Source organism: Leptopilina heterotoma, unplaced genomic scaffold, assembly GCF_015476425.1.
Source record: "Leptopilina heterotoma isolate Lh14 unplaced genomic scaffold, ASM1547642v1 Lhet_55, whole genome shotgun sequence".
Lineage (NCBI taxonomy): Eukaryota > Metazoa > Arthropoda > Insecta > Hymenoptera > Figitidae > Leptopilina > Leptopilina heterotoma.
In genome coordinates, this window is record NW_025111119.1 from 794285 (window position 1) to 813504 (window position 19220).

At 25.4% G+C, this 19220-nt stretch overlaps 4 protein-coding genes across 4 annotated transcripts; 2 read left to right on the forward strand and 2 right to left on the reverse strand.

Annotated features, from left to right (window-relative positions):
• Nucleotides 1-129: 129 nt before the first annotated feature.
• Nucleotides 130-2982, reverse strand: LOC122508686 (leucine-rich repeat-containing protein 47-like). The gene is made up of 4 exons (XM_043622174.1): nt 2257-2982; nt 1567-2046; nt 548-875; nt 130-363 (listed from the first exon to the last, which is right to left on the reverse strand). The coding sequence occupies exons 1-4, from the start codon at nt 2843-2845 to the stop codon at nt 162-164; spliced, it is 1599 nt and encodes a 532-aa protein (XP_043478109.1). The 5' UTR covers nt 2846-2982; the 3' UTR covers nt 130-161.
• A 1408-nt stretch (nt 2983-4390) lies between these two features.
• On the forward strand, nt 4391-7239 carry LOC122508601 (zinc metalloproteinase nas-13-like). The gene is made up of 5 exons (XM_043622050.1): nt 4391-4580; nt 5530-5880; nt 6095-6400; nt 6674-6807; nt 6895-7239. The coding sequence occupies exons 2-5, from the start codon at nt 5532-5534 to the stop codon at nt 7021-7023; spliced, it is 918 nt and encodes a 305-aa protein (XP_043477985.1). The 5' UTR covers nt 4391-4580; nt 5530-5531; the 3' UTR covers nt 7024-7239.
• Nucleotides 7240-7578: 339 nt separating this feature from the next.
• LOC122508589 lies at nt 7579-13179 on the forward strand. The gene is made up of 10 exons (XM_043622037.1): nt 7579-7648; nt 7861-8058; nt 8425-8748; nt 8897-9036; nt 9140-9221; nt 9485-9672; nt 10603-10951; nt 11784-12092; nt 12376-12506; nt 12849-13179. Exons 1-10 carry the CDS (start codon nt 7633-7635, stop codon nt 12987-12989), a joined length of 1878 nt encoding a protein of 625 aa, XP_043477972.1. The 5' UTR covers nt 7579-7632; the 3' UTR covers nt 12990-13179.
• A 695-nt stretch (nt 13180-13874) lies between these two features.
• On the reverse strand, nt 13875-15941 carry LOC122508622 (immunoglobulin-binding protein 1b). The gene is made up of 4 exons (XM_043622080.1): nt 15667-15941; nt 14853-15191; nt 14382-14779; nt 13875-14209 (listed from the first exon to the last, which is right to left on the reverse strand). The coding sequence occupies exons 1-4, from the start codon at nt 15787-15789 to the stop codon at nt 13996-13998; spliced, it is 1074 nt and encodes a 357-aa protein (XP_043478015.1). The 5' UTR covers nt 15790-15941; the 3' UTR covers nt 13875-13995.
• Between the last annotated feature and the right edge of the window lie 3279 nt (nt 15942-19220).

The window sequence follows — 19220 nt, forward strand, 5'->3', positions numbered from 1 at the left end:
GATTCAAAATGAAAAAAAAAACTTTTCCTTAACATTTAGAAGTGAAAAAATTTCAATAACTCGTATGAAGAAAATTATTTTAGTCATTTAAATGACTCACGCGATATTTACCTTTTATTTTTTTTTGTAAAAAAAGGTAAAATAAACAAGAAAAAAAATTTTTATTCGCGATTTATCGCAATGCTGTTATCCTCAAAGTTCAAATCTGTCCTGCAAGGATAAACTTGTTTCATATTTCCCTCAGAATCAACGACTTTCACTTGTTCCACGATCAGTTTGTGAAATTCTTCCGTCTCGTTTGATTCCGGTGTACAACCCAATCCTAGGATAACAATTTCCTTCAGGAATTGATCCATTACTTGTCTAAAAATCAGAAAAAAGTATTATTTTTAAATTATTATATTTGTAAAATAATAAAAATAAATTTTTTTCTTAAAATTTTTAAAATTAAATTAAATTTCAATTTTTTTTCTAAATTTTGAATTTTTCATTCGCTGCATTTTTCAATTAAAAAAAAAGCACTTTTCAATAGAAAAAATAAAAATACCTGCAAATTTTTTGTGAAGTCGCACTTGTCACTTCGATAAAAATATTTTTTGTGCTCGTCGACATTTTTGTGATATCACTATTGGTGATTGGTGGAAAGGAAATTACTTGATTGTCGCTGTCCAAAAGACAGGGGAACAATGCTTTTCCTTCAATCAGGTACAAATATTTATGAATTCCTGAATAAACGCTGCGCTTCTTTTCTTTACGCAAATTTTCCGCCTCCATTTGCAATTGATTAAAAAGTGCAGCGCCCGAATAGATTTTGTTTCGCATTAGTGGCTTAATTTGAATTTCTGCCGGCGGCATTGCTGTGTACTTGAGATTTCCTGAAGAAAAAGAAAACTATTTTTACAAATTTATCACATTAATAATTGTTTATTTATTTTAAATTTGATAATTAACATTTAAAAAGAAAATTATTAAAAATTGAATGAAAATTTTGAGTCAGTTTTAACTTTCAATTAATGTTCAATTAAATGTTTTTTAATCAGTTTTAAGTAAAAATTAATTCATTTTTAGTAAATAATTTTCCATTAATTATTATATCAAAATTTGTTCTTCATTTTCTTTTAATGTTCAATTTAAAATTTTTACTTTTAATTTAAGGCTGCGAATAAAAATGGTTCGATTAAAAATTTTTTAATTAGTTTAAACTAAATTTTAACTCTTTAAGATCGAATTGCAATTAAATTCTTTAAAAAAGACTACTTCCAAAATTTACGATAAAAGTTGAAAATTCTAATTTTTATTTCTTAAAAATTGAAAAGTTTTTTTTATTTAAAATATGAATTTTGTTAAATATTAAAAATGTCTAAATTATTTACAAATTAAATAATTTTCTTTACTAAAGAAGTGAAATTAGATTAGTATTTTACTTTTAAATATACAATTTTTACATATAGAATCAGAAATTAATTAACAAAATTCCAGAAAGTAAAATTGAATAATTAAAAGTTTCGGAAAATTCCAAAAATATTTAACTTTAATTTATTTAAAAGTTGAAAAAAAGAAAATTACCAGCTTTTAGAAGATTTAAATCATGTGTCGCTAAGGTCGCAGCATTTCGTTTCTCACAAATTCCATCGTGTAATTTCGTTTGTAATTGAATGAATTTCTTAAAACTCTCATCAGTGAATGTCATATTGCGAACAATACACGCAATAATATGTGGACGAACTGTCTTCACTTTTTCATTAATTTCAATGTTTGGCGTTTCATCAGTTATTTTCATGACTTTCAATTCGTGCGTTAATTTATCAATAACATTCACATTTTGCTCATTTTCCGATAATTTTCGTGATTTTTTTCCTTTCTTCGTTTTCACTGACGTTGAATCATTGTCGCCTGACATTTTCGGCGAATGTTGCCTCACATAATCGAGTACTTGCTTCGTACGACATTGATCGACTAATTTCGATAAACGTTTGTCCGACAAATTATTACCCTTTAAATTTAGGTCCTTTAATTTTCCACAGTCCGACAATTCTCGTGGGACAACTGAAATTTTTTTAATAATATAATAATAATTAATAATAGAATTTAATAAAATTAATTAATTAAAATTAATATTAAATATTAAATAATAAAATTAATATTAAATATTAAAATTCACAGAAAAAAAATTTGTTTAAGACTCAAAAAACGAATTTCAAAATTCGCACTAAAAGAGAGATTAAAATATTAGAAAAACAATAAATTTCAACTTACTGGAAATTTTATTATCGGACAAATCAAAAAGTTTCAGGGCAATTAACACGTGAATATCGCCGGGAATATTTTCAATTAAATTCCCATTAATTCGAACTTCAGCGAGATGTACAAGTTCATTGTAACAAATATCGGGAAATTTATCAAATTTATTATTCGACAAATCCAATAATGCTAATTTCACATTTTTTCCCTGCGATGGTAAATGATTTAGTGAATTTGAACTGAAATTAATTGTCGTTATCGATGGTAATTCACTTAATTCATTTGGCAATAATTCCAATTTATTACGTGAACAATCAAAAACTTTGAGTTTTGTTAATTTCTTAATTGTGCATGGAATTGTTTTCAATTGATTTGAATGAAGAACAAGTGTCGTGAGATTAATGAGATTACCAATTTCAATTGGTAATTCAGTTAATTCTGTTTGATGAATATTTAAATAATTGAGATTTTCAAGAAAAAATAATGTCCTATCAAGACCATTAGATGAAATTCTTTTTGATATTTCCACACCGCTTAATATTAATTCATGTCGATTTTCTTTAGAGGCTGTTATTATTTCCTGCCAACTCTCTTCGTTTGTCATTTTGTTTGTTTTTTCTTCTCACAAAACTCTTTTTTAACGTTTACAAATAGAGAAAACAAAAAAACAGAATTAACAATATTATTTATATTTATTTTTATTTACAAAAAAGCAGACAAAGAACGTGTATTTTACTTTTTTAATGGATAATTTTGAGGTTATGCGCAACAACTGTTTACAACTCGTAGTCTATAATTTTGCCGTTAGATGACGATTTCTTTCATTTGGCGGGAAATTCAAAAAAAATATTAATTTTCTTTAAAGAGAAGAATAGAATTTTTTTTCCACATTTTTTTTTGCAAACGATAACATACTATGTAAATAACTAATTTTAATAATTGTAATAATATTTTTAAATAAGAGAAAATTAGTTATAAGAAAATGTTTTTTTAAAAAAATTTATTTTTATTTTCCTTTGTGTTTAATTTCACACTTTTAAACTCGAAATAGAAACTTTCCATTGTCCTATTATTCATTTGAAAAATTTAAATATAGTTAACGATAGGTGAGATTAAATATTCAAATTTATTCCATAGTAGTTTTTATCTAGCTCTACATTTTTGGTCATGAACTGGTTTCTTGTCATAAAAAATAAAATAAATGAAAAATTTATTAAAAAAATAAATTAATTAAAAAAAATTTTTTAAATTAAAAAAAAAATTTTATATTCATTTAACAAATAAAAATTTTATTAATAAACATAATAATTATCAGTAATGTTTAACCTAAAAATATTAAAACATAATTATTTTTTTATTTATAAGTATTATTATTAATGTCAATTATTATATTAATTATTATATTTTTTATTATTATTAATATTATAAATAATTATTTACTAAATTGTAATTCTCGAAATTTATTATTATTATTATTATTATTATTATTATTATTATTATTATTATTATTATTATTATTATGAAAAAGATATTTATTGTAAATTTTTAAAAGAATCAAAAATTTGCAAAAATTATTATAAGTACAGGATTAACCTTGAATATTTATTGAGGCCATAAAATCATTACGTAACATCAACAATATTTATATTTTGACAAATATCCATTTTAATAAGGATATAAGACATCCAAGTCTTCATTTTAATTTTAAATCTCAATCGAGTTTTAAAAAAAAACAACTCTAAATTTTAAAATGTTTATAATAATTAAAATAAATTTTTTTTCAAATTTTTACCTACATTGCATGTCAATAAATATTTATTTGTTTAAAAAACTAATAAAAATAATATTAACAATAATAATATTAATGAATAATAAAAATAATATTAAATTTAATTATTTTTTTTAATAAGTTCTTAATCTGAAGAAACCGGTCTTGCTAATTTTTCCTCTAAATCGGGTTAAAATAAGAACCCTAAAAAATTTGAATAAATCGTTATTTCCGGTTTTAAGAGTTCACGGCTATCGCAGGAATCCGTCCCCGAAACTTCCGCATTTGCAAAAAAAAAAAAAAAAAATTATCTCAACGGGGGTAAACGACCTTATCCTCACTAATATAAAATCATCACCGGACGTTGTTAACCTAGTCAGTTTCCTCTCGAATAACAACCTATAGACTCAATTTTTGCGAAAATATTTAGGAAATTTTTATTTTTAACTTTAATTTTTTAAATTTGTTTCATTTTTTGTAAAGAGTAATTTTCTTTTACAATTTAAAATAAGATTTGCAAAGTTTTAAATTTCTTATTTTCCCGCTCGCAGAGAATAAAAGAAAATTTAAGGTATGTTATTTAATAATAGCAGTATTAAGTTAATTAATAATTATAATCATTATCACTTTGAAATATAACAAAAATAACTCTATATGAATTTTCTAGGTCCCTTTCTTCGTGTCGCGTCACAAATGCAAAAAATTAAGAATATAAACTAGATAATTCACCTAAATCCGACTAGGGTCTAGGATCCCGGTGGCAAGTTGATTAACTAAAAAATTCCAATAGTGAGAAAAGAGGACGAAAATATCTCTTTCCTTTTCTTACTAAACGGATTTTTGTAGTTTGTTCACTTCCCACCAGGACCCTAGTCGGATCGAGGTGAATTATCTTGAATATAGATATAAAAAAAATTAATTTGTTAAAATTTAACTGAAATGAAAAAAAAAATTAAATTTAGTAATTAATTTATTATTTTCCAAACACTTTACTAAGCACCACACCAAAAAAATGGTCGCTTCTCTTTTCTTCTTTAAGGTTATATAGTAACCTCAAAATATTTTCCAAACACTTTATTAAGCACCCACTAAAAAAATGGTCGCTTCTCTTGTCTTCTTTAAGGTTATTTAGAAACCTCGAAATATTTTCCAAACACTTTATTAAGCACCCACCAAAAAAATGGTAGTTTCTCTTATCCTCTTAAAGGTTATAGAAGCTTGGAAATATTTTCCAAACACTTTAATAAACAAACTCTACCAATATTTATGCTTATCATTCCCTTTCTTCATTGGGGTCCTCTACACTTTCGAAGCCCGATATTGAGATATTTTTTTGGGAATTAATTATTTGAAGGATCTACTGCGAATATATTTTGAAATTTTTTTTATTTTAAAGTTTAACTTTAAAATTTTATTGATTAATTTGTAAAAAAAATTTTTTCACTTAATTTTTTCATTTTTTTTTTTTTTTTGACTTTTTAGAGGTTATAAAATTATTATAAATTATTTTCGTTTTAAAGAAATGACTGATTTATTGCTGATGCTGATAACAATATTAGTGTCCGGTTCAAGGACCTCTGATGGATGGCCTTTCCCTCAAGCTAGTGTCCTTGACAATGGCCTTGAAAATACGGACGGTATAGTCTCCTATTTGACACGATTGGGGGAAAATTTATTTGGCGAGCCGAGTCCAGAGAGCGGTAATCGTGTCGCCAAATGGAATGCGGAAATGAATGTAAATCCCGAAGAACTTGGAGAATACATTGAGGGCGATATTCTATTTCCCAGTGCAATGGGACGCAATGGTCTCAAACCAACTTCGGCCCGTTGGCCAAATGGAGTCATACCCTACATGATCAGTCCCTATTTCAGTAAGAATTATCAGAAAAAAAATTTTATTAATTTAAAATTCCCGCCAAAAATTCTACTCTGTCGGTAAGGTCGGTAATGATGGTAAAAATTAAAAATTTGTTGATAATTCAGTGTATGACAGTACCGACCGTGTAGAAAGGCCCGAAGGAGAATAGATTCTTGATTTTATAGATATTCTTACTTTTTCGTTTCTATTTTGAAAATTTATAATAGATAAGGAGCAGCGTGCTTTGATTCAAGAGGCAATGGATGATTATCAAAAAGACACTTGTATTCAATTTAAACCATATACTGGCGAGGAGAGTGATTATATTCGAATAACAGCTGGTAATACTGGTTGTTGGAGTAGTGTGGGAAAAATTGGTGGGCGTCAGGATATGAATCTACAGGTACCAGGTTGTGTCACGAAGAAAGGAACAGTAATACATGAATTAATGCACGTCATCGGATTTTTGCATGAACATAGTAGATACGAGAGAGACGATTTTGTCAGCGTACAATGGCGTAATATTCAAACTGGTAAATATATTAATATACTTGGGTGGCATAAATAGTAAATTACTTTATGATTCTTGCCTTTTTTCTCCGAAGATCCCTGCACCGACATTTACCAACATTTTTTAGCCTAGACTCAAACCATATCAGGGTGGGGCAAGTGTTATATAAGGTCTAGGTGCTTGACCTTCAGTTTAACCTATGGTTTGAGTCTGAACTAAAAAGTGTCGGTAAATGTCGGTGCAGGGATCTACTATGAATAGAATTCTATATAAATACTAAAAAAATTCTTTTCAGGACATGAAAAAAATTTCGAAAAAGCTTCGAGGAAGACAACAGATGCCTTTGGAGTTCATTATGATTATGGCAGTGTCATGCACTATTCATCTGGTGCATTTTCAAAAAATGGACAACCAACTCTTATTCCAAGGGTAAATTGTCAAATTTTGTAAAAAAATTTTTTAATCACAGGAAAAATTTAGAAAAAAATGAATAACCTTTTTTTCAATTTTCTCTAGGGAACAGACACCAAAGAAATAGGACAACGAGTTGGATTTAGTAAAAAAGATATTCAAAAAATTCGCCGAATGTACAAGTGTGCAATAAGCAAGAGGAGTTTCAGTTTGAGTGATTTTTTTTTCTTTTGACATTTAAAGAACAATTTTAATATTAAGTTTAATAGAATATTCATTTAATTATTTAATGCCAAAGAATGAAAAATCGTTTGTAAACTAATTATGTTAATCGCTGAACATAACAATATTGTTTAAAGTCAAGGAATTTCTCATTTTTTTATCTTTAATAAACACTTAACGAAATTCTTTCAAAAAATAATAATAGTACGCGTCTTATGCAAAATTTTAATATCTTTAATTTAAAAAAAGAATGTTGTCAAACGGTTAAAAATTTGTTATTTTATACGAAATTTAATATTAATTAATATAACACTTTTAAAATCAACTATATTTACAGTAATGCATAAATGTGCCGAAACGTGTTCATCTCTAAAGTTTATAAAATTTAGTCATGTATTTGAAAAAAAAAAATAAATTTAAACGTGTCATGAAACCAATTAACAAAATAAAAATTTTAGATTGCTTTTAATCATTTAAAGAATTCCTTTGTATAACATTATTCTACAGATTATCTACTTTTTCCATGAATGCGCTTGCACGTATAAATAACAAAAATTCATAAAAACAAATAATTTTATTAAAGTCACTTCTCAAATATATTCACAAACTCCTGGTATAGTGATGAATATATTAGCAGGTGAATATTGAAAATTATAATTTTTTTAAAAAATAATACATATAACTTTATAAAAAATTGAAAAAAATTATATATTTAAAATTTTATTATTTCATAATATTTTTGCAAAATTAAAAATTGTTCAGAAATTAGAAAATAAGGTATTATTTACAGATTTTCATATTTTTATATATTGACTTATATATGTAAAAAGTGAATTTATTTATTTTAAGGTTTTTTATTTCTACTGATTAATATATTGGAAATAAATGTTGACGGTGTGAAATTTAAAAGTAGAAATCCTGAAGAAAGGGGATCTTACTTTGAAGGTGATATTATAATAAACCCCAGTTTATTTAAATCTGTAGTAAGAGATAAAGCGTTCCTTTGGTATAAGGGAATTGTTCGATACAAAATTTCATCGGACTATAGTAAGAAAATTTATTACTTATGTTATTAAATTTATCAAAAAAATAATAAACTGTGAAAAAATATACCTATATTGTAAATTTAAAAAGGTGAATAAAAATAGCAAAGAGAATTTTCTTATGAATTCTAAAAATTTAATTTTTTTCACTACATAAAAATAACTGATTTTTTTTATTTCCTTTTTTAGAATATATGATTACAGGGTGGTCACAAGTGCTTCAGTTTTTCAATTTCCCTTACAATTTACTGACATTAAAATTATTTTCCCTGACTATTCATTTTACAATAAACTTTCTTACAATGTATATAACACCGAATCATGAAAATAAGTATATCATTATACAAATCAAATTATTTTTTATTTTTAGATGAAACACTTCGTAACATGATTATTGAATCTATGGCGTATATTGAAGAGTCCAGTGAAACATGTGTTAGATTTAGAGAAAAAATGACTAACACGAAACATTTAAGTTATGTATATTTTCAGTCTGAAAATGGCAAGGGATGCGCCAGTCATATAGGAAACTTGAGAAATGGAATGCAACCTATATATTTAGAGAAGGATGAATGTTTTTCAAATAAAGGAAGCATAATTCATGAAATATTGCATACTTTAGGTTTCTTTCATGAACATGTTAGACCTGATAGAGATGAATATGTACAAGTTTTATTAAAAAATGTTTATCCTAGTAAGTATATGTCTGCAGTATCTTCAAACCTCTGCCATTGCTAATTTATCTAACGTTTTTTTTTTTTTTTTTGACGATTTAGCAACAGCAGATGATTAATTTGTAAATTCATAACATTTTTACTAATTTTCATAATTTTTAAGAGTAGATGCCAAAACTAATTTTTATAAGCAAAAGGAAGAAGATATTATATACAAAAATTTTGAATATGACTATTCTAGTATCATGCATTATTCGTCTCAAACTTTTTCAAAGGGTGGTCATTTACAAACAATAGTTCCACTAAAGGTGATTTATTTTTACTATTATTGTTTTCTTTTATAATTATTTTAAGCGTACGTCTATATAGAAGCTGTATATCTGAAAGGCATATTTTTATGTTTTGTTTTAGTCCACAGTATTAATAGGTCAAAGACAAGGACTTAGTAAAAATGATATAGAAAGAATAAAGTTCCTCTATAGTTGTAAATCTGGTAAGTAATAACTAACCTTGGACGCACTAAGTATAAAAATTTGTTTTTTTGTCAAAAATAATTTCTTAACCCTTTCGTACCCCCGAGAAACCCAGCGATTATAATAACATAAATTTTTCTAAGTGGGACATAATATGTCCCAAAAAAATTTTTTTTTTTTAAATCCAATATTTTTTTGAGAGAAAATCATTTATTTTTACCGATAACCTTAAGAGTCGTGAAATAGTGATAATTTCTATACTAAATTGAACTTCTTCTTTCAGAATATAGTAACGATACAATAAGTGAATCAGAGAAAACAGAACCGCCCGAAACAATTCAGTACATATACTGTAAAATTCCGATAATCATTTCTACAAATCCAGAAGATAAAATAACATCCCTGGAAAAATTTATGCATAAATTTCATTGTGATGAGAATAATTTGTATGCTACAACAGAAAAGCAATTATAAATTTTTACTTTTGTTCAATTTTTTACCCAATAAAGAAAAATTAAATTAATGTATTAAAGAAATTATTTTTTATTTTTCACTACTTTTAATAATTCAAAATATATTGATAATTATTTGTATTTATAAAGCAGAAAAAAATAAAACAATAAACATTTGCAAAAATTATCAAAAAAAAAATAATTGTAATAATCTTTTTAGGAAATGACCAATGAAATCTTGATTTTTTTCAATTTTGTTAATAATGAAACCGTGATAATTTTTTTTCTGGATTCGATAAAATAGATTATCAATTAATATTTTCGTTATAAATGTCGTTTATTGTTAAAACAAAATCTTGACAACATTGAAAATATAATCAAGTGGCGTAGTGTTTATAAATTTTCTTTTGTGCACGTGTGCGTTTTAATACGTGACTATAACCTGAAAGATATTTCTTCTTCTTTTTTTTTTTTTGATTAGCCACAGTACTTAAATGACAACGTTTAGAAGAATCGTTCCTCATTGTTGCACATAAAACTGTATGAATTTCAATAAATTGTGGAGTGAATTTTATTTTGGTAATTTCAATTAAAAGTAGTTGAAAATAGTCTATTTTCTTCACCGACTAATAGAATAGAAGGTTAGTATACAGAAACTTAATTTTTTGATTTTTAAATATTTTCCAAATTAGAAATTTTTGGTTTGACAAAATTTTGACTTTACATTCGTATTGCTAATAAGGAAATGTAAATATAATTTTTCGCACAATAAACATACATTTAAATACGGAACTAAAGATCTCGTTTCTCAATACGACAAATTGTATATACATATATTTACTAAATAAACGTTCTTGTCTTCAGAAAATTCTAATTTTTAAAAATATAAAATTTTACTTTATTTTTAATGCCAGCGAGAAAAATGAATTGAAAAATATCTTTTCTTTAGGTGGTGATTTTCTTTTTTAGCAGGGGAAAAAAAATGGTCAAACCAATAAATCGGGGAAAAATTAAGAATCTAATTATCCTTCTGTTATTATTTGTTACTCCACTAAAAGTATTTACTTTACAAACTTATATTCTCAATTATCCATGCAATGTTGCTTCTTATATAATGAATTCAAAAAGTAAAATATATCCAGAACAAAATAGTCCTAATCCGGATGAATTAGGTTCTCATATTGAAGGCGATATTGTTCTACCACCGAAAATGCATATACAAGATTTTGACGATCGTGAAGTAACTCCAATGTTATGGAATGATAAAAAAATTCCCTACACAATAAGTGCCGATTTCTGTAAGTTATATTTTTTAATGAAATTCAACAAGTAATATAATAATAAAAATTAATTTTTATATTTTATACAAACCTATTCTAAATTTTTCACTACAATTTATTCTGCGGTCAACAACAAAATACATCTTTAAATATAATTTTTATTATTTTTTATCAAATTTAAAAGGTGTCATTTTTGTTTTAATAAATTATTTTTTCTAAATAGCAAAAAACAAAGAATCTTTAAAAATTAGTTGAAATTAATTTCTATTCGATTTATTTGTTATATTTGATATATTTATTAAAAAATAATCAATTATTCACACGAATAGCGCCTAACTTAGATTTGTTTTTTTCATCAGCAAAAGTTTTCACATCTAACCCTTAATTCTTACATCGATTCTTTATAATTTGAAATTTATAATGTGAGCTAACATTTATTCTTATAATTCAGTTGTCCATAAAATCTTTGTATTCTATAATAATTATTGTTAGCTGTACTCTAATTATGTTATCATTTTGTATCAAACTTTAGTTACCGAATTATTTGCAATTTTTAGTGGGCAATCACTGTCTAAATCCACCATTTTGATAAAAGACTTCTAAACAGGGTTGGGAAGGCATTATTTTCAGTTTAGCTAAAATAAAGTTGCGTCTACAATAACTTTTCGTGTTAATGAAAAAATGTTGTTGTAGAAGCAGCATTAGGACTTTATGCAATGAAATGCAAGAGAACAGAAATATATTTGTATTCTTTTCTATCTTATGATTTATGAATTAATTTAAATTTATGAACTAATTTAATCATAATTCTAGAGTATATAATTTTACTTACATATTTTTCACGATGTAGATGAGAATCCAACGGCATTGGACACAATTTATGAGGCGATGAAAGACTTTCATGACAAGACGTGCATTCAATTTGTTCCTCGCACTGTGGAATCGGACTATATTGAAATTAAAGCTGACTCAAAGGGATGTTGGAGTTACGTTGGTAAACAAGGTGGACCACAAACGGTTAATCTTCAAATACCCATGTGTTTGAGAAAGAAGGGAACGGTTATACATGAATTTATGCACACTATTGGCTTTTTTCATGAGCATCGTAGATATGAAAGAGATTTGTACATTGACGTTCACTGGGATAATATTAAAGATGGTAAATTACTGTGTATAAATAATAATAAATAACAATTAAGATATTTCACCTCTAGATACGGCAAGTGCAGTAACTAAAGAGTACCATTAGTGTAAAAAAGATGGGCATAGTGAACCTACTATCTCCGTCCTTTTTATACTAATGCCACTTTTTACTTCGACCATTTGCCACCAGGATTCACTGCCGCATCTGGATTATAGTTATCCTATAGCTAGTAGAAATATTTATTTATATCGTATAATTTTAACAGTGAATATTAAAAACAGAATATTTTCAATTTTAGAGGCACAAGTTCACTTTCGAAAATCCGTTTATCCAAACGATGAACTGGGAATTGCTTATGACTTTGGAAGTGTTATGCATTACTCCAAGTTTGCTTTCTCGAAAAATGGCGAACCTACTATTCTTCCAAGGGTAAATAGAATGTATTTTTGAAAATTGCAAAAATTATTGTTAAAAGCCACTACAATGTTGCACGACTTTACGAATGGATATAAAAAGAAAAGGATGTAAATTTTTCCTTTTTCTAACTTTTTATTAGTGCGTAAAGTTGTTTCACTTATCTGCTTATTGCAAAAAGTACCTTGAGTGCTACGTAGTCTATGAACGGCCCTTTACTATGAGTGTGAAAGAAATGTAAATATACGTTTATCTCTTTCGCACTCATAGTCTGCCGCCATTTTCGATCATTTCATCACGAATTCATAATTTTTTAACAAAAAGAAAGCATTTACGTTAAGAATTATTAATTTTCAGATGCAGACGGATAAAACTTTGGGTCAACGTTATGGATTTAGCGAAAGTGATATTCAAAAAGTTAATGTTATGTATTCCTGTCCACCGAAAATAGCAAATAATACAACATGGTGGGGCAACATTCTCTATTTAAATCACTAGTTTCGAATTATCATTCAATTTTTTAAAAATAGTAATAATTAAATAATTTTCCTTTTTTTAAAGAAAATTGTTAAATATCAAAATTAAAAAATCTAGACCAAAGAGGCAATTCATTTTTCGAGAGTTAAATTATTTCTTTCGAAATTTTAATGAATGAACTAGGATTTAATTTTAAAAAATTGTTTAATTAAATTAGACATAATTGTAATTTATTATTTATAGAAAATTAATTATTTATAAAATGAATTATTTATAAAATAAATTTTTTGTAAAATAAATTATTTATAAAAAAAAATATTTATAAAAGAAAATTATTTATTAAAAAAAGTTATTTATTAACAAAAAATGTTTGGAATTTGCAAAGAAAAAACTTCTTTCTTGCAAGTGAAATTAATAGAAACGTTACGAAAATTAAAGAAACAAAATAAACGCAATTTTGTGCAAAACTTTTGTAAATTTATTAGTGTACACATTTTTCCTATTTTTTGCAAAAGCAAATAGTTGCAAAAAATTGATTACAAACGGAAATTAAAGAATCATTACAATAAAAAAATGAAAAGTACATGCAAATGTTTAGTAAAAAAAACTTGTGTTATTTCGTTTAATTCTTTTCAGTGATAACGAATTTCTCATAGTAAAAATTAAGGCTTTTATTCTAAATTATTATAACAAAAGATTAAAATTTACATTTAAATAATAAAAAAAAGGTTTCATATTAAATTTCATAAAAAAAATATTAGTTCTTTCTCTTTTTTTTTTGCAAAAAGCGAGGCAAAAAGTTAAATATCTATTAAATAGATTTGTTTGTTTTCTTTTTTTTTAAAAATGCATTTGAAAATATCTTTTGAATTTAAATAGCAATTTAAAAAAAAATTAGCAAAAAAATAAAATTAATTTTTCTTATAATTTGATGTATTAACATCTTAAAGTAGTAGTTAATTATTCGACATGCAATTGGTACAATTTTTTTTTTGACACGGTATAAAAGAAAGGAAAAATTTGAAATTTAACTTCGATTATAACGATTTCCCCAACCACGACGATGTGTGTCTTTATAATCATCCATTGCTCGTGCACGATTTATTGACTCCTCGTCATCTTTCTCGATCATTTTTTCCTTTTCCTCGTCCTCCTTATCTTGCTCTGTATTGGAATCACTATTGCCGACATCTTGAAGGCATGAATTATTTATTTTATTCCGTTGAGAAGGATCTGGCCAACTGGAAAGGAAATTGAAAAATTAAAATTAAATGGAAAAATTAAAATTAAATAGAAAATTAAAAAATTTAAATTAAATAAAAACTTTAAAAATCAAAATTAAAAAGAAAATTAAAAAATTTAAAAATTAAAATTAAAAAGAAAATTTCAAATTTTTAGTTTATTTTTACTTACTCTCCATCCTTAACGCGTTGATCGTAAAATTCTTGTACAGTTAATACCGGAAGGCTTGGATAACCAGCGCCGTAAACTTGCTTTTGAAGTTCATCTCTCGTTATAATTATTGGCTTCAATTTTGCACTTGTTGTACGTGATTTATGATAATGTGACGACGATTTTTTCTCACCGTCATCCATTTTTTTCATATGCTCCAAAATTGGTCTCTCATCAGCAATTGAACGTAATTCGTCCAATGCTTGATTTACATAAACCTTCAATAGTGTCTTCAAATATTCTCTCTTTGATTCATCGTCAATATTTAAATCATCCATACCTTGTTTTAAAATTTTTAAACGTGACTCCAATTCCTTTTGTTCTGTGTATCGTTGAATTTTTGTATTTCTCACACTGACCTGCAGGACAAAAAAAATTTTAATTTATTAAATTTTTAATAATAAATTTCATAATTATAAAAAAAATACGAACCATTTCGGTTATCATTTCGGCATTTGATTTACATCGTTCAATGGCAGTTTCCTCTGTTTCGCTATTATTTTTCTCCGGTACTTGAATGTCCGTTAAACCATAAGTTTTTAAACGTTTTAAAAAATCGACGAAATAAATTTCAGCCACATCAATAATATGCATACGATCGTCGGCATTGCAAATTTTTGTCGTTAATGTTCCCAATAGTGCTGGCAGTAAAAAATATTTGATATTTTCCGTTGGAATTTCATCGAAATTCTCATTATCACTGAACATATCGACAAGCGATACTAATTTTGTTGATTCTTCAAATATGTGCATTGCTTGTTTAACATCCGACTGAAAAACGAAATTATAAAAACTATATTATATTATTATATTAAATATAATTAATTTAATTTGTAAATAATTTTAATTAATTAATTAATATATTATTTCTTGTTGTTTGCTTTTTTTGTTTCTTAACTTTTTTTTAAACAATTTTTCTTTTTAAATAGAATATTTTTTTTAAAGTTAAAACGATTATAAACATAACCTAAAATTCTTGCCGCATAAGGTACCTGTTTGATATACTTTTGAAATAAATATCATAAATCTCTTCCAAATCTTATGAAAAAATCAATATTCCTTTATTGACAAAATATACTTAACTTAAGTAACTTACAATATTAAAAATTATTAAATTAATAATAATAATAATAATTTTATTGTTTTTAATAACATTGAAAGTTTTAACGGGATGGAAAAGCAAATAACGCAAAATCTAAAAGTAAAATTAAACAGAAATGATTAAAAAGATTATTTAAATACATACCTGAACTTTTATTGAATTTGTCGATTCCTTGGTTTCATTTATTTCATTAAATAAATCAAAACCTTTATCAAATAATTCTGATAATGATTCTTTCGAATCGATCATCTCACTGTTTGAAGCCATTTTAGAGTCGTTAAATTAAATCAGTAATTAAACAATCAGTAATTTGTAATGAGAATGAACAAAACGTATACAAACGTCGGCAAAGTGTATAGAACTTTTTTTTATTTTTTTTAGGAAGAAATCAACACAAACTGGTCATCTAACTTTAACTGAACACTAAAGCCTTATTCACAAGATTGTCAGATTGTCTCAGGCCTGTTCACAGTGAATTTATGTGGCGTCACGCCTAGTGTCGAAAAAAATACCATCGCACAATCTATATGCTTTGTGGTTAATGGTGATAATAAAATAACAGAAATTTTGTTTGAAATTTTTGCTGCTGCGATGTAAACAGTAAAGAAAATGAATTCCGAGTGTGAAGTAAATTATAATCACGAGGTAAGTTTATAAAAAATGAATATAAATTAAGATAATTGTTTATTTTAATACTAATATACTGTTAATTTTTTTATTTTAAAAGAATAGTTAAATATTAGAATAAAATAATTATTTTCCGTTAAAATAACGAAGTGACTATTTGGCCCGTCGGCGGGCCATATAAGCTCCTTTTTTTATTTGGCCCGCCTGCTTTTTTTTAATATTTCAAAGCGGGCCAAATAATAAAAGTAACTTATTTGGCCCGCCAGGTAAGAAAATAAAAGCGGGCCAAATAGAGAGAGGTATATTATTTGGCCCGTCACAAATAAAAATTGCTTTTTTTTTTATCTGATCTTCAGTTAATAATAAAATTAACTATAAAAGAAATAATAGTAAGTGCATTAACATATTTTTTGCTTTTTATATTGTGAATTAATTTTTTTTTTTTTTTGCTTTAAGAATGCAAATAATATTTTAATTTGTGTTATTAACCTTAAAACACTTATGCGTAAAAAAAGTGGTAAGCATCCCAAAAATTGTCTTTATTAGCGGGAATTTTAAATCAAAATTTTTCTCCTTGTTAGATCAAAATTATTTGTTCAATTTATATTCTTTTTTGAAATCATATTAATTTGCAAAAATTGTAATATACATTTCATAAAGTCAAGATGAATGAAAACCTTTCCAATCGCCTTCTTTTATATTCTTGAAATAATCATTAATTTATGATAAGTAATTCAAATAAAAATAAATTTTGAAACTTAAGAGTTAGTTAGTGCTCAAAATAAGTAATAATAAAATATTTTTTCTTATAGTGTTAATTGATTGTCCATCAAAATTTACACATTTTAATAATATTCTTCTGGAAATTTTTAAAATATATTTTAAATTATATATGACTAATAAATATTAAGTATTTTCAATGTGCTTTATTATAATATTATGTAGAGAATTTTATATTTTATAATGTAGAAATTTTAATGCATCAAAAGTTTTACACCCAGAAAAAGCTTCTTTGTTTCAAAAAAAGTTTCTTTGAATCAACGAAATTTGTGCATTGTTATAGGGTCAAAAAAGTTTCGTTGATTTAAAGAAATTATTTCTTTAACTGTTTTTTGTTAACGCAGAGAAATAACAAAAAACTTTTTTCGTATATTTATTATAATTAGTATAACAATTCTTTTCAAATAACAGTTTTCACGAAACCATAACATTGAATATTATATTTATTATGTTATAATATCATTTATTGTTTTACAATAATATTTGTATTTACTATATATATTTTTTTAAATAAAATATTTATTTTTTTTAATTAACTTTTTAAAGCAAACTACTTTTAGAAGAAATTTTGATCCAAAGAAAAATTTCTTTAAGACAAATAAATGGCCAAGAACATTTAAAGGAATTATCTCTTTGATTTATTTATGTCTTTGACTTAAAAAAAGATTTGTTAAATCCAAAGAAATATTTCTTTGAGTTAACAAAAAACAGTTAAAGAAATAATTTCATTAAATCAAAGAAACTTTTTTTGTGACCCTATAACATTGCACAAATTTCATTGATTCAAAGAACCTTTTTTCTGGGTGCAAACTACTACTTATTACAATTTTTGCAAATTAATACGATTTCAAAAAAGAATATAAATTGAACAAATAATTTTGATCTAACAAGGAGAAAAATTTTGATTTAAAATTCCCGCTAATAAAGACAATTTTTGGGATGCTTACCACTTTTTTTACGCATAAGTGTTTTAAGGTTAATAACACAAAAAAAATATTATTTACATTCTTAAAGCAAAAAAAAAAAATTAATTCACTATATAAAAAGCAAAAAATATGTTAATGCACTTACTATTATTTCTTTTATAGTTAATTTTATTATTAACTGAAGATCAGATAAAAAAAAGCAATTTTTATTTGTGACGGGCCAAATAATATACCACTCTCTATTTGGCCCGCTTTTATTTTCTTACCTGGCGGGCCAAATAAGTTACTTTTATTATTTGGCCCGCTTTGAAATATTAAAAAAAAGCAGGCGGGCCAAATAAAAAAAGTAGCTTATATGGCCCGCCGACGGGCCAAATAGTCACTTCGTTAAAATAATGCGATAATAAATATTTTTCGGTCGTATACAACAAAGTACTTACTATTCTTTAATCTTGCGATTATTGCACTGCAATAAGTATTTTACTAATTATTTATTTTAGTAGTTGTGTCGTAATTACAATTTAATTCTATTGCTTTTCTTAAAGTTAAAATCTAACCTAAAATTCATCACTTGTAAACATGGTAATTTCAAGCTTATTTTTGATAAAAGTTATATACTAAATTTTATTGCATAAATTATGCGATTCGACAAAATAGAAATTGACGTGTCAAAACAGGCTTTAACCTATTATTTCAAGCTTAATCAGGGTTCCTACAGAATCTGGAAATCATGGAAATGGTATGGAATTTTTAAAAGGCTTCTGGAAATCAGAAAAACCATGGAAAAGGCCTGGAATTTTTAAAAGTTTCTAAATTTTTTCTGTTTTTCATTTTTTCTCTTGAATAGAAATTCAAATAATAATAAAGCTAAATGGCATAAAAGAGAAGAAAAAACGTTAAATTTTAAGAAATTCGATTTTTCGGATTTTTGATAATTTTTAATAATTTTTGATTTTTTACCAAAGGGTGGAGACTATTAAATAAGTAAAGTATTTTTCAAGAGCACAAAAATAATGAAGCTAAATCCAATAAAAGAGAGGAAAAAATGTTGAATTTTAAGAAATTCGGTTTTTTGATAATTTTAGATTTTTTATCAAAGAGTCGAGACTATTTAATAAGTAAAGTATTTTCCAAGAGCCCAAAAATAATGAAGCAAAATACTATCAAAGAGAAGAAAAACTGTTGAATTTTAAAAAAATCGGTTTTTCGAATTTTTGATAAATTTTGATAATTTTAGAATTTTTACCAAAGGGTGGAGACTATTAAATAAGTAAAGTATTTTTAAAGAGCCCAAAAATATTGAAATTAGATTATAAATTCCACTGATGGAATTTCGTAAAAATTTGACCTGGAAATCATGGAAAA

Bases quoted from the DNA above. Each gene is read 5' to 3' on its own strand.
- LOC122508686 (XM_043622174.1), bottom strand. From the start codon at position 2,845: ATGACAAACGAAGAGAGTTGGCAGGAAATAATAACAGCCTCTAAAGAA. The intron at 2,047-2,256 runs GTAAGTTGAAAT...AAAAAATTTCAG, and splicing joins GTCCGATAATAAAATTTCCA to TTGTCCCACGAGAATTGTCG. The intron at 364-547 runs GTATTTTTATTT...TCTGATTTTTAG, and splicing joins ACTTCACAAAAAATTTGCAG to ACAAGTAATGGATCAATTCC.
- LOC122508601 (XM_043622050.1), top strand. From the start codon at position 5,532: ATGACTGATTTATTGCTGATGCTGATAACAATATTAGTGTCCGGTTCA. The intron at 5,881-6,094 runs GTAAGAATTATC...AATTTATAATAG, and splicing joins CATGATCAGTCCCTATTTCA to ATAAGGAGCAGCGTGCTTTG. The intron at 6,401-6,673 runs GTAAATATATTA...AATTCTTTTCAG, and splicing joins ATGGCGTAATATTCAAACTG to GACATGAAAAAAATTTCGAA.
- LOC122508589 (XM_043622037.1), top strand. The intron at 9,037-9,139 runs GTGATTTATTTT...GTTTTGTTTTAG, and splicing joins AAACAATAGTTCCACTAAAG to TCCACAGTATTAATAGGTCA. The intron at 9,673-10,602 runs TAAATTTTTACT...TCTTTTCTTTAG, and splicing joins CTACAACAGAAAAGCAATTA to GTGGTGATTTTCTTTTTTAG.
- LOC122508622 (XM_043622080.1), bottom strand. From the start codon at position 15,789: ATGGCTTCAAACAGTGAGATGATCGATTCGAAAGAATCATTATCAGAA. The intron at 14,780-14,852 runs GTTCGTATTTTT...TTTGTCCTGCAG, and splicing joins CCGAAATGATAACCGAAATG to GTCAGTGTGAGAAATACAAA. The intron at 14,210-14,381 runs GTAAGTAAAAAT...TTTCCTTTCCAG, and splicing joins CAACGCGTTAAGGATGGAGA to TTGGCCAGATCCTTCTCAAC.